The sequence below is a fragment of the Meriones unguiculatus genome, chromosome 3, assembly GCF_030254825.1.
Source record: "Meriones unguiculatus strain TT.TT164.6M chromosome 3, Bangor_MerUng_6.1, whole genome shotgun sequence".
In the NCBI taxonomy this organism is placed as follows: domain Eukaryota; kingdom Metazoa; phylum Chordata; class Mammalia; order Rodentia; family Muridae; genus Meriones; species Meriones unguiculatus.
In genome coordinates, this window is record NC_083351.1 from 77,785,117 (window position 1) to 77,798,900 (window position 13,784).

Below are 13,784 nucleotides of genomic sequence, written 5' to 3' on the forward strand. Positions count from 1 at the left end.
AGTGTGAGGCACATTCGGAGAGAGCCTGTTTCGAAGAGCCCGGGGCCAGGACACAGCACGTTGGCGGAGTACTTGTCCAGCATGATGCACACTGGGTTATGTCCTCAGAACCTCAAGAAAAACTGGCCGAAAACATTGAAGCTTTACATATTATTTTGCTAATTTTTTAAAGTTTCAAAGTGAGAGTAAATATTGTTTCAATTAGGCTGGAGGAGAGATGGCTCTGAAGTTAAGAGAAAGAAGACCTGAGTCTGTTCCCCGCATCTGCTTAGAGTGACTCACAACCAGCTCCAGGGAACTTAACACCCAGTCTCCAAGGGCCCCTGCGCATGCACACACACACTCAAATAGAAATAAAATAAATCTTTTAAAGGGGGAGGGGCGGCAAACTAGTTCTAAATTCCACCAGACAACCTGTAGTTGGAACCATAATCCTTTGGGGCTTAACTGTTCTCAGTGTGTTATGGTCTTTGTTCAGTCTGACTATTAATTTCAAAGTAACTGACAGGGTTATTACACGTATTTTATCCTTAATACTTGACACATCTGTGGGCATCATGTGGTGGCAGCCTGCACATCACAACAGCCATATTTCCTCACACTGACATGCCAACAGGGCCATTGAAGGCACTGTTCTCTCTGAATGCGACTAGGCCCGATGGATATCGATAACAAAATGTAGGAACTTAGGATCATACAAAGCATACCGTGAAGTAAGTGGTCTCTCCTTAAGAGGAAATCTTTTTTTTCAACGTAAAGTTGCAAGAATAATACAAATACTTTCTTTGCCCCTTCTATCTAAATTCCTCTACTTGATTAAAGTGTCATAGCCTCTCACTCAGTAGTAAACATTTCCCTCAAGCTTGCCTTATTATCCTTTCGTACTCGAGAGTAAGCTGTACTTACTCCTAAGCCTCAGCACGTCTGCATGGATTTTCTCTCTGTTTTTGTGTATTGGTGTGTGAGCAGCTGTAGTCGTGTGTGGTGCGGGCACACAGGTGTGCACACACATGTGGAGAAACAATAGGCACTGTCCACATGTTTTTGAAGACAGGGTCTCTTCTTAGCCTGGACTTGCCAGGTGAGCTCTCTCCCCAGCCCTTCACTTTGTATTTTCTAACAAGGTCACTGATGGAAAAAAAAAAAAAAAAGTTTATCTATCACACACTAGCACCAATTCAGTTCTCCCATGCAATCACAGACCTGATCAGTTATCCCTATTGGTCCAGCAGTGTCCTTTAGTGGACAGAACACTACGTTTTCCTTTGTGGTCCAGAATCCAGTCAGAGTCAGTTACTACTCCAGCCTTCCCAGCTCCAGTCCACCCTCACGGTGCACACTTGCTCAGTGTGTTCTTGTGTTTCATCTCTTGATGGTTCTGCAGCGGGCAGGCTAATTACTCTGCTGCCTCATTTTTAATAGCTCACACCAGGCCAGGCGAACCTGTCATGACTCCTACCCATCAAGCAATCTCGCCAATGCCTCCTTGCCATCCAATTAGAAGAAATGATTGACAGTTCAGAACAGGATAGCCTGGATATTAAAAATAGAAGTAAACGAAGCACATTTTTACAGTGTGGCAACAGCTCTAGTTGGGAAGGGAACTTTATCTTGTGTAGAAGTTACCACCTCAAAGGGAAAAGAAGTCTATTATCTTTTCAGTAGCATAGACCTACAAAATAAATCACAAGGAAATTCAAGCAAATGTACCTTTGTGTTGCATTTTAGCTTCATTAAAAATCTTGAGCTCTCATTATCAGCTGATAAGAGTAAAATCATTCCTCAAATCACCCCCAAACAATAAAGAACATTTTACCTTAGATGAAGGAAAGCTGTGCCTTTAAACACAAATCACAAGTGTGCCAGTGGAAAATGGAGAAGTAGTGAATAACAGGCCCAGGAAGCCTGGCAGGCAGAAAATGAAAGCCCTAGAAACAAGCCAGTTCATTGCACAAAACTCTCCAAGAAGCCATAGACTGGATATGACTACTGGGATGTGTGTAGAAGAAACCATTAGATTCCCAGCTCACAATTTCATCTTATTCCCTGAAATTACTGTGCTTTTTTTGTTTGTTTGAAGAATTTAATAAGTTTATAATTATTGTGTGTATGAGCACTATGTTTGGGCGTGTGCATACCCCACAGCATGTGTTTGGAGGTCATAGGAAAATTTGTGGAGTTGGTTCCTTCCTGCCACCTCTGTGTAGGCTCTAGCAATTAAAATCAGGTTGCCAGATATGGGTGACAAATGCCTAGTATTTTTGGAGTTCATTCTTGTTGTGTAGTCCATCTAGTTTCAAACTCTTGATCCTCCTGTCTCAGTCTCCTGAGTGCCACCATGTCTGGGTGCAAATGATGAGTCTTCTCTTTTTTATGTTATTTTATGTGTGAGTGTTGTCTGTATATTGTGTGCGCCTCACATGTGCCTGATTCGCTCAGAGGCCGGAGAGGACATCAGATGTTTATTTAATAAGTGTTTATTGAACGCCTTCTACATGCCATGAACTATCTTCCGCCTTGAGTAGGGGACACACATACACAAGTTCCATGTAATGTAGAATAGAGTTTCTTAGGAAAACTTTTTTATAGGATAGAATTTATTTGTTTTTGACAATTCCATGCACATGTCTAGTGTATGTGGTCATAACCACATATTCCTTATTCTCTTAAGCCCTCCCTCTCTATCACCGACTCCTCTCTCCTTAAACAGTGTTCCTCCTACCCCATGTCTGCTCCCTTCTCTTCTCTTACCATGCTTCTTTTGCCCTTGCCGTACCAGGGCAAGCTCTCATGAAAAGAGAGAAGGCAGGAATGGTCTTGCCTTCTATCACAGTACAGCTTTGGCAATGTAGAGACAGGCTGTGTGGCCGTGTGCCACTGTGTGAGTGCAAACGCAAGAAACTTGGCCTGCACGATTTGATGATTTGATGTATAGTTATAGCATGAGGGTGGGAACAGAGAATTATGGAGGATGCTGCCCTGTTAGAGAATGGACGCTAGGCACTCAGAAGTTGTTCTTTCATTGACCTAAACCAGGTGTGCTGAGAGCTCCCTGCTAAGTCATGAAGAGAGTCCATCAAGATCAGCCCTTTCTCAGTCTAACCCCTGGAACTTGAGACTTTTTAAATGTAGTCCTTGGTTGAATTAAACTAGGTTTTATGTGTTTGTGTCAACCAAATCTCATCCAGCTGTTTAAGTGGGAAATGACATGCCAAACACTGAGAAGTCACAGAAGGCTTCTGTGGTGAGGCCAGTCTGTATCTATAGTAGAAAATGGACTTTTTGCATTCTTCTTCAACCCCATATACTTCCACATAGTTGGGCATTAATTACATCCTGTTTTTATCCCTCTAGGATAAACGAGTTGCCCTTCCCTAGGTTTATGACTTCCTCAGGAACACAGAAGTTTCCATTTTACAGCAGTTTCATGAATGACCTCTGGGGAGGAAAAGGATAGTCAAGGATGTGCTGTGGCAGTCAGGGTCCAAAGCCATGTCTACTCAGGTGTTCTCAAAAGTAATGGTAATTGTTCATCCCTCAAGGTCACACCAAGCATGAAAAAGAAGAGTAAGAATTGCTAGTTCTTTTCATATGAGTGCTCATGAAAAAAAAAATAAAAAAGAAGTGCATACTACCCCTTTCATTATCTGTCTTACATTGATTCCTGAATGTTATAGCAGCGTAGCCATTGAAAGGAGAGGCATGACTGTAATTTAAAATAACCAAAAACACACAGAAGAGCTTTCCTTAAGCTTGGCAAAAGTCGATGGAACTAGCTCTGTAGACCGGGCTGGCCTTAACTCGTTGATCTACATTCCTCTACCACCTGAGTGCTGGGATAAAAGGCGTGCCACCACTGCCTGGTCAGCATTGGCTGTGTGTGTGTGTGTGTGTGTGTGTGTGTGTGTGTGTGTGTGTGTGAACTGGAAGAATTTCTTGCCAAGTATCCTAGTGGCTGGAAGTTTCACTGTTGTGGTTCTATTTGGGGCATAAACATAGCTGTTTTCTGCAGAGATGTTCATCAGCATTTCCACAAGAGGTTCTTTAAAACATGGTCACATCACAGGCGCATGTAGACCAGGCACAAAACTGAGTTTACAACTAAGGTAACTCATCTGCTTCATAGGGAGACCCCACTATGTTCTGATGCTGCACAGTCCCAACTCCATGAATGTAGTTAGAAGGTGACTGGATTTGGACCACTTGAAGTTCAGAGTGTTGCACAGAGCATCCCACATGATGGTTTAGCAAATGTTCTTTATCATGCTGAATGGAGCTGACTCTCTTAATGGTAGATGATTTTATTAAGGAACCTTCCTGTTTTCTGGTTTGGCCTCTTGTAGGTGAGGCTCCAGACTGGGCCAGCAGTTTTGGCAAAGCAGAGGTCAAGACCTCTTCTAGGTGGCACAGGTGTTCAGCCATTTCCATTTCTATGAGATGTGCTGAGCTTAAGCTACCCCCTGGAATTTAACTGCAGGATGGGGTTTGCTCGTATCACTTTTATTTTGATGAGCTCATCTGTGTCCATTGGAGCCTGATGAAATTGGTTAGTAGTGGCCATATAGCAGTGGGAGAAAATTCTGAAGTGCCAAAGGCCTTGACATGTGTTGTGGTAGGTTCTTGATTAGCAGCACTCTTAAGTTTCCAGCCAGGGTGCCAGGGGAAAGCTGGAGACCCTGCTGCCTGGATTATTCCAACCCTTTCTACCCCAGCAGCAGACACTCAAAGACAACCAGCTAACTGGTGGCCTAGCACTGCAGCGCTTTATCACCAATATATGAAGAGAACAGTCGTTTATTAAGCTGTACACACATGCAAGTGTGCACGCCTGTTTGTAAAGGTCATAAAACTAGAAATGGGACCATGAGAATGGAAGAAGCGATTTTAGTGGGGAGTGTGGAAATATGTCTGACACGAAAGCTAAAGAGGTACTATTTGGGGGAGAGAGAAGACCAACAAGGGAAAGCAAGGGATGGGAGAGGGACAGAGACAGGACAGAGGCTGAATGAAAATACCATAAGGCACACAATGCTTTGCATGCTGACTTAAAATGTCACTAAGAAAAGAAAGACACAAATGGGGCTAGACTTGCAGCGGTTCTCAACCTTCCTAATGCTGTGACCCTTAAGTACAGTTCCTCATGTGGTGGTGACCCCAAGCAATACAATTATTTTTGTTGATACTTCATTTTGCTACTTTTATGAATCACAATGCAAATATTTTGGAAGATAGGGGTCTGCCAAAGGAACCACAACCCACAGGTTGAGAACAGCTGGTAGAGAAATAGCTCAGAGGGTAAGAGCACTGGCTGACTTTTCAGAGGACCTACGTTTGATTCCCAGCACCCGCAGGATGGCTCAGAACCTCTTTAACTCCAGTTCCAAGAGATATGATGTCCTCTTCTAGCTCTTCATGCATACACACGAGTGCACAAAACATCCGCATTATATATATACACATATGCATATCCATATCCACATACACACATATATATACACATATTTATTTAGATGCAATTATTACTATCTAACTCAGGACCTTGCTTATGTTATGAAGGCATACTACCAGTTCTTAAGCCCTGATTTAACCACTTTATAGCAGAACATTGAAAAATAACAATGAACGGTGTCTTTACAGGATCTTTAGTCACCATTAGATGATGGTGTTAGGAACTAAGTTTCTGTGTCTTTCTTTGTAGGTTCATCCAAGACTGGTTTTCAGAAAGGAAGCAGGTGGCCAGAGTGGATTTCTCGACAGTGTTACCACGCTTCATTTCTCTTTATATCTTTTCCTTTCTGAATCCAAAAGACTTGTGTGCAGCTGCTCAAGTCAGCTGGCCCTGGAAGTTTCTAACGGAACAGGTTCTTTCTCTCTACTTCTCTCACTCACTTCCTAGTAATGGGACACAAAAGTAACCATAAAGTGTAATGGGTCAATCAGGATGGCTCTCTTCCCTGAAGTAATAATGGAGGGAGCCTGAACATAGTAAAGTGCCCCTTGGGCAATAGAGCCCCTTGGGCTTGGAGAAGCTAGTTCAGTGCCTAAAGGCACTTGCTGTACAAGTGTGAGGACCTGAGTTTGATCCCCAGAACTGATGGAAAGATAAGCAGGCAGCACACATCTGTAAGCTATATCCCTGGCCTCCCACAGCAAGGTTGGGGATGTAGACAGGAGAATCCCTGGGAACTCATGGGCCAGTTAGCTTGGTGTATGTAGTGGTGAAAAGGAGAGACCTTGTCTCAAACATTGTGGAAGATAAATGCCAACTCCCAAAGTTGTCTTCTGACCTCCATTGGCACTCACTTTTCTGTACTCATACACATGGATACACACACACAAACACACACACAGATTTTTAAAATAGAGATAAATGGAGTTCATTAACTTATTTTTTATTTGGAAGTTGTTGTGTTTTTTTTCCCCTCGGTTTTCATACTGGGAACCAAAGCCAGGGCCTCACACATGCTCTGTCGGCACTCTACCACTGAGCCAATACCAGCCCCAGTAACATCTTATAATTGTGGCTACATACACCATTCCAATAGTTTATTTTTTTATCTTGCTTGTGAATTATTCAATGTGAGTATTTAAAAAACATTTCATCAACAGAAGTTTGCTATTCTTTATGGAAATGTTTTGAGATTTGCTTTTTATATGGTATTATTTATTTATGATAATTCAATTCTGGAAAACTGATACATAATTGGAGCTTCTACTGAATCCCTGGCTGATATCTGCTGGGAAATATAACAGCAGCTGAAATCAACATCTGCCATTGCTTCCTCATCTGGTCTAGGTGTCTCTTCATTGCCTTTAAATTATGATATTGCAGACATGTTCTAGTTGTGCCTCTTGTTTTTTTCCTAGAGACTGCTCATGTCCAGAGTTGATTGGGTCCAGATCTTCATTTTAAAGACTGGACTGGAGAGATGGCTCAATGGTTAAGAGCACCATCTGCTCTTCCAAAGGACCTGGGTTCAATTCCCAGCACACATGACAGCTTACAACTGTCTGTAACTCCATTTCGAAAGGATCTGACATCTACATGCCAATGGACATAATTATAAAACTAAATGAAAATAAAAAATAAAGACTAGCTGGTGCTTAGTGAGGGCCTCATGCATAAACCAAAGTCTCTTGGTTTATGGTTTGTTGCTAGGTTCCTCAGACTCAGGCACACTGACTTAACCCATTGTTTATTTATGTTTACTTTTGGAGGCTTTTCTGTAATCACACACCTAACATATGCCCTCTAAAGAGAACATGGTGATAATGCTTTCTTCGTTGTTCAGCATTTGGTAGTCTTTGATTTTTATTTTTTATTTTTTGTACTTTTGGTTTTTAGGGTACAGAGAAATGAACCCAGGACCTCATATATTCTAAGCAAGAATGCTTAGCATACATCCCCTGTGCTGTGACCTCTGTGCACAAGCTTGCTTTGGTTTTAGTTGTGTATGCATGTAGTGGGGGCGTGGCCCAGTGGCCCAGTGCTTATGTGGAGGTAGAAGATCAGGTGTTGGTCTCCACCTTCTCTCTTGTTTGAGACTTGGTCTTTACTGTTTACTGCTGGGCCCTCCTGTGAGGTTCAGGGATTCTCTGTCCCTATCGCTCATCTCACCGTAGGAGCTCTGGCATTACAGACATGTGCAACTGTGGCCAGTTGTACATGGTATCTTAGTTAGGATTATTATTGTTGTGAGGAAACACTATGACTAAAAGCAAGTTGGGGAGGAGAGGCTTTATTTGGCTTATATTTCCACACAGTAGTCCATCACTGAAGGAAGTCATTACAGGAACTCAGGCAGGGCTGTAATCTGAAGGTGGGAGCTGATGCAGAGGCATGGAGGAGTGCTGCTCACTGGCTTGCTTGCCACACTTGCTCAGCCTGCTTTCCTATAGAACCTAGGACCACCAGCCCAGGGACGGTACAACCCACAAGGGGCTGGGTGCTCTCCCAGCAATCACTAATTAAGAGACTACCCTACAGCCAGATGTCATGGAGGCATTTTCTCGATTGAGGCTTTCCCTCCTTCAGACGACTCTAGCTTGAGTGAGGTTGACATAAAACCAGCCAGCACACATTCTGGGGATCAAAACTCAGGTTTTCATGTTTGTGTAGGAAGCTCTTCACTCACTGAGCCCCAACACTGATTTTTAGTCAAAGTATTATATATGTTTATATATTCATGTTTGGGTTGAAACTCACCATCTTTCTAGTTTTGTTTATTTTTCATAAATGTAGTCTTTTGAGGCAAGGTCTCACACATTATAGGCTGCCTAGAGCTAAAGCTTGTTCTGAAGCCAAGGAAGACTGAGTTTCAGATTATACTTCCCCCACCTCCTGCATGCTAGGCAGTTTCTGTTGAGTTTTCATTTCTCTCTCATGTTTTCTTCTTCTTCTACACAAATCTTACTTTGGACTGTATAAATATTTTTATTGTTCATTTCAAAGTTTTAAATATTTTTTATTATCAGAGATCATAATATACCTCTGTATTATCTGATCATTCTGAGCACAGTGCAAGGATCTTAGATCCTTTAAAGTGTTTATTACTCCCTCTGTTTTTGTGCCTTTCTTGTCACACACACACACACACACACACACACATGACTATATATATTTACTGTCTTTATAATTTTTTGCTTTTTAAAAAATTTTATTTATTCATTACAATTTGTTCACTTTGTATTCCAGCTGTAGCCCCCTCCTAATCCCCTCCCAATCCTGCTCTCCCTCCCTCTTCTTCTCCCAGGCCTCTTCCTTAGTCCACTGATAGAGGAGGTCCTCCTCCCCTTCCATCTGATGCTAGCCTATCACACCCGGCTCTTGTCATATAATTTTATTATGTGCATATCTATACATGCATAATGAATATATAGTTGTTGACTACCTGTAGCGTACTGGGTGCATCCCATTCCTCTTCCTATTTAACAGCAGAATCACAGCTGCCCAAAACCTTAATATCAAATGATGTATCTACATGTAATAAATCCCCTTAAGTACTTTAAAATGTTCCCCATATATTGTTATTATTATTCCTTATTATTTTGTATCTATCTGTCTGTCTGTCTGTCTATCCATCTATCTACCTATACATCTATCTATCTATCTATCTATCAATCTATCTATCGATCGATCTATCTATCAATCTGTCTGAGACAAGGTTTCTCTGTGCTCTGGCTCTCCTGGAACTTGATTATAGAACAGGCTGGCCTTCAACTCTAGAGTTGGAACAGAGTTCTGTCTGTCTCTGGCTCCTGAGTGCTGGGATTAAAGATGTGTGCCACCATGCTCAGCCTTGTTTTTTGATACAGTGTTTCTCTGTGTAGCCATGGCTGTCCTGGAACTTGCTCTGTAGACCAGGCTGGCCACAAACTCACAGAGATCTGCTTGCCTCTGCCTTCTGAGTGCTGAGATTAAAGGTATTTGCCACCCCACTCGGCAAGTTAATATTTTTTTTAAGATTTGTTTTTATGATATTTAATTACATGTATGTATTCTTTAATTACATGTGTTTGTATGTCTATCTATGTGTATGCCTCCATCACCGGCTCCTCCGAAATTCACTATTTCTAATATGCCAAAATTGTTGCAATTTGGCAATATAATATGAGTTCAATAAAAAGCTCTTCTCTGTGAGAGGGTTGGTCCGAAGAAAACTATTATACCTGAATTCTCATAATCTGGAGTTAAAGTAATAGGATGCTGTAGGGAATGCTGGATAACTGTCACAAGATGGCATATGTATGCATACATATACAAGCATATTTATACATGATGTAATATCTTCACCAATATCTCCATAGGATTATAAGCATGCATCACCAAAACTGGCCCCATAGTCTCTTATGTGAATCTTCCATCATTTTGGTTTTCCAGTGGTTAAGTCTGAATTTTCTTCTGATCTATCTTTCAGTCTTCTGTTTCGTTTGCTGGATTCTAATTTCTCTAGTCTATTTATTAAATTTTAAGATTAAGTTATTATATTTTCCAGACCTAGAATGTTGATTTGCTTCTATTACCAAAATTTTCCACTTGGTCCCTTATTATTCCTGTGCATTTTAATTATAAGATTTTTTTCAAAGTTTGTTCTCATAATAACAATGTTTAGCTCTTCTTCAGGCCTCTCTATAGTTACTAATAACTGAGAAACAAACAAAATTGCCAGTCTTTCAGGATATTTAAACATTTTTGGCTGAGTGCAGGTATTGGGTATAAAATGCTGATGTCACCATCCGGGTCTCTGGATGACGTCATCTTCCTACAGGGAAAAATTCTGCTTCTAGGGTAGATCAAGCTAGTAACCGACTGTGCAAATCCCATCAAGGAATGAGCCATTTCAAAGCTGGCCTCAGTCTGTATAATAGTTTGTGTAACTCAGCCGTACTCTCAGCTGGAAACCCCCTGTGATACCCAGGCTCTACTCTCGTGAACTCTGAATGCTCTTCTTTTTTTCCGTGTGAGAATCCCTGCTTCTTTAGAGCTCCTTTAGAGTCCTTGAGTCACAGCCTCGTGATCTGCTTCTCAGCCTAAGCACATTTCACTTTGAAACTGGCAATTGTGGACTGAGGAAATACTCAGTTACAAAGTGTTTGTCATTCTTCAGGCTCTGGGTTCAGTCCCCAGCACTACATGATTCAGGGATAATTCAGGGATGGTGGTGCACATCTGTAATCCCGGCACTCAAGAGACTGAGGCAGGAAGGTCAGACTTTCAGGGTCATTCTCAGTTATGCTGTATAGTGAATGGAAAAATACCTGGTAAATGCCTTATAGCCAGTCTGGTTTCCTTTTGTTCTGAGATTTTTTTTTTAATAATGATTGCTCTATCTACATGTATACTGGCATGCCACAAGGGGGCATCAGATCACATTATAGATGGTTGTGAGTCACCATGTGGTGGTTGGGAATTGAACTCAGGACTTCTGGAAGAGCAGCCCGAGCTCTTAACCTCTGAGCCATCTCTCCAGCCCCCTTGTTCTGAGATCTTGAGGGCACAAGGTTTTTACTGCACTGGTAGTTTTAGAATGCATACACACACACACACACACACACACACACACACACACACACACACACTGTTTGTCTGTCTGTTTTTTTAAGGTCTTGCTATGTTTTCCAGGCTGCCCTGGAACTCTTGGGCTCCTAGTGCACCTTTTAACCCAGTCTCACAAGGACCGGGAATTATATAGGTTCATGAGAGCACACCATTGTGTCTAACTTAATTGTTTTTCTATTTTGTCTAGATTGTGATTTCAGTGAACCACATGAAATTCGCTACTTTTTAAATCTTTATTAAGCATCGCGTAACATGCACATAGTATACACTATGCTGCATAGCGCTAGCAGGGACAGTGACCATAGCTTAGAACTTTTTTTTCAGGAAAATGCTTCCTTAGTCAATGTTCTCCAGGCCCCTGGACACATGGTAGCGATTGACCCCAGAGACACATCTATCTCATTCCATCAAATACCCCTGGCACTGAAGTTGGGCCACTGTTTTTTCCTGGCCCCCGTTGGTGTACTTGTGGGTGCACACAATGGACACCCCGGGGATGGTCAAGCACTCCCCCATGACAGCAAGGCCAAGAAGAATCTTGAACCACATCTCTGCCCCGTGACTCACACTCCAAACCATCACCGGCTCCTCCGAAATTCACTATTTCTAATATGCCAAAATTGTTGCAATTTGGCAATATAATATGGGTTTAATAAAAAGCTCTTCTCTGTGAGACGGTTGGTCCGAAGAAAACTATTATACCTGAATTCTCATAATCTGGAGTTAAAGTAATAGGATGCTGTAGGAATGCTGGATAACTGTCACAAGATGGCATATGTATGCATACATATACAAGCATATTTATACATGATGTAATATCTTCACCAAGAACATTCTTCACATGGAATAAAGTCCAGTTTATACTTTTCCAGACTGAAGTTTAGACATTAAGCCAACAATACTAGAAATGTCAGTCCAAGAAAAAGGAATGTGTGTGTGCCTGAAACTGTTACCATTGGAAAACTATCCTTTAGACATGTGTCACTCATCTTTCTTTTGTTCTGTCCTGAAGGATTGCCTATGGATGCCTAAATGCACTAAGTTCGGATGGTTTTTGCCCTATACTCCAACACAGAATGAATACGGAGCTTGGAAGCATCACTACATTGCTTGTGTCTCCAGCCTGGACTGGCTGACACCCAGGGAAGCTGCTGCTGTCTATGGAACATTGAATGAGCCCAAAACAGAAGATGAGGAGCTCCAGGAGAGGCAAAGAGAAAAGTGCCTAAGGAAAATGATTTGGGAGAAAATTGCATTCCATAAGAGTAAGCCGCATTATAAAGCTTTTTGTTTTATCCAGACACGGAACAAACGGGTTTACATACAGACTCCCATAGAGGAGAGCTACTCCTCAACACGTGCTCAAAGCCAGCTTCTGCCCTCCTTGATTTTGTACTTTCAATTAATCGGTAATAGAAAAAGAAAATATTTCAGATGACGTATCTCAGAACATTCACCTCCACAGCTGGCTACCTCCTCTCAGGTTTGTAAGAGCATAAACAAGGAAGGGATCTTGTAAAATGGCTCAATTGCTGACATACTTGTCATATTAGCCTGAGGACCTGAGAGAAAATTGCCAGAACTCACACAGTGGGGGAAATCTGAGCTAGGGTGCATGTGCACTGTAGTCCCACTTCAGGAAGGAAGAGACTGGAGGATTCTGGGAGCTTCCTGGACAGACAGTATAGCTGACTCAACCTCAAGCCTCTGCTGGTGTGCTTGAACCCATACATCTGTGCACACACTTGTATACATGCATATGGCTTCTCCCACTCCCTTCCCCTCATCACATAAAATGAGGAGGAAGTGCAAACACAAGCAAAAAACAAGAAGTAAGTTCTGGACTGGTGAAAAAGAGTGACCATGGGAAAGAGAGCAAGAAGAGCAATTGCTCTGAAAAGAGCAAGAAGAAACCAGGGATGAGGCCATGTGTTCAGGGAAGCCTCTGATGTGCACGTGATTTTACTCTGTCAACTGACTTGGGCTCCCTTTAGCTTTTCCCTGACTCTTTCCTGGGAAAATTGAAACTTCCCAGTGATGTTATCTCCAGCCAAGGACAGAAAGGGATGGGAACCTATGGGCTGATTATCTGATCCCCACAAGAAGAATGTCTTGTTCTCTGAACTTTGTTGATTGGCTCAAAATAACAGATAGCAAATAAAAAATACTATTGGAGTGTGTACAACTGGATATAATTATTGTCATTTCAAATATTGCCCTGGCATAGCTTCTTTGATGCCTTGATCTATGTCAGTTTGGCTGTGGAAAGTATGAAGTAAACATTAAGCCTGCTGCTGGGGTTTTGGATGTTTTTTTGTTTTTTGGTTTTTTCTTTTTTTGCATTTTTAAACTTATTTAGCACAATTTATTCACTTTGTAGCCCAGCTGTAGCCCCTCCCTTGTCCACTCCCAATCATGCCCTCCCTCCCTCTTCTCTTCCCATGATCCTCCCCCAGTCCACTGATAGGGGAGCTCCTCCTCCCTTCCATCTGAGTCTAGCCTATCAGGTCTCATCAGGACTGGCTGCATTGTCTTTCTTTGTGGCCTGGTAAGGATTCCATCCCCCACCCCCAAGGGGAGGTGATCAAAGAGCCAGCCACTGAGTTCATGTCAGAGACAGCCCCTGTTCCCCTTACTAGGGTACCCACTTGCACAATGAGCTCCCAGGGGCTACATCTATGCAAGGGTTCTAGGTTATCTCCATGCATGGTCCTTGGTTGTAGTA

At 42.1% G+C, this 13,784-nt stretch overlaps 1 protein-coding gene and 1 pseudogene across 1 annotated transcript in view; one reads left to right on the top strand and one right to left on the bottom strand.

Moving 5' to 3' along the window:
* Positions 1–13,784, top strand: part of Ect2l (epithelial cell transforming 2 like) — a 74,462-nt gene that overhangs the window by 21,583 nt on the left and 39,095 nt on the right. Inside the window, exons 3-4 of the mRNA XM_060380225.1 lie at positions 5,699–5,861; positions 12,072–12,324. Of these exons, the coding sequence (XP_060236208.1) occupies positions 5,699–5,861; positions 12,072–12,324 (416 nt within the window). The remainder of the gene's footprint in view (positions 1–5,698; positions 5,862–12,071; positions 12,325–13,784) is intronic.
* LOC110552903 (NADH dehydrogenase [ubiquinone] 1 alpha subcomplex subunit 1-like) lies at positions 11,396–11,608 on the bottom strand (annotated as a pseudogene).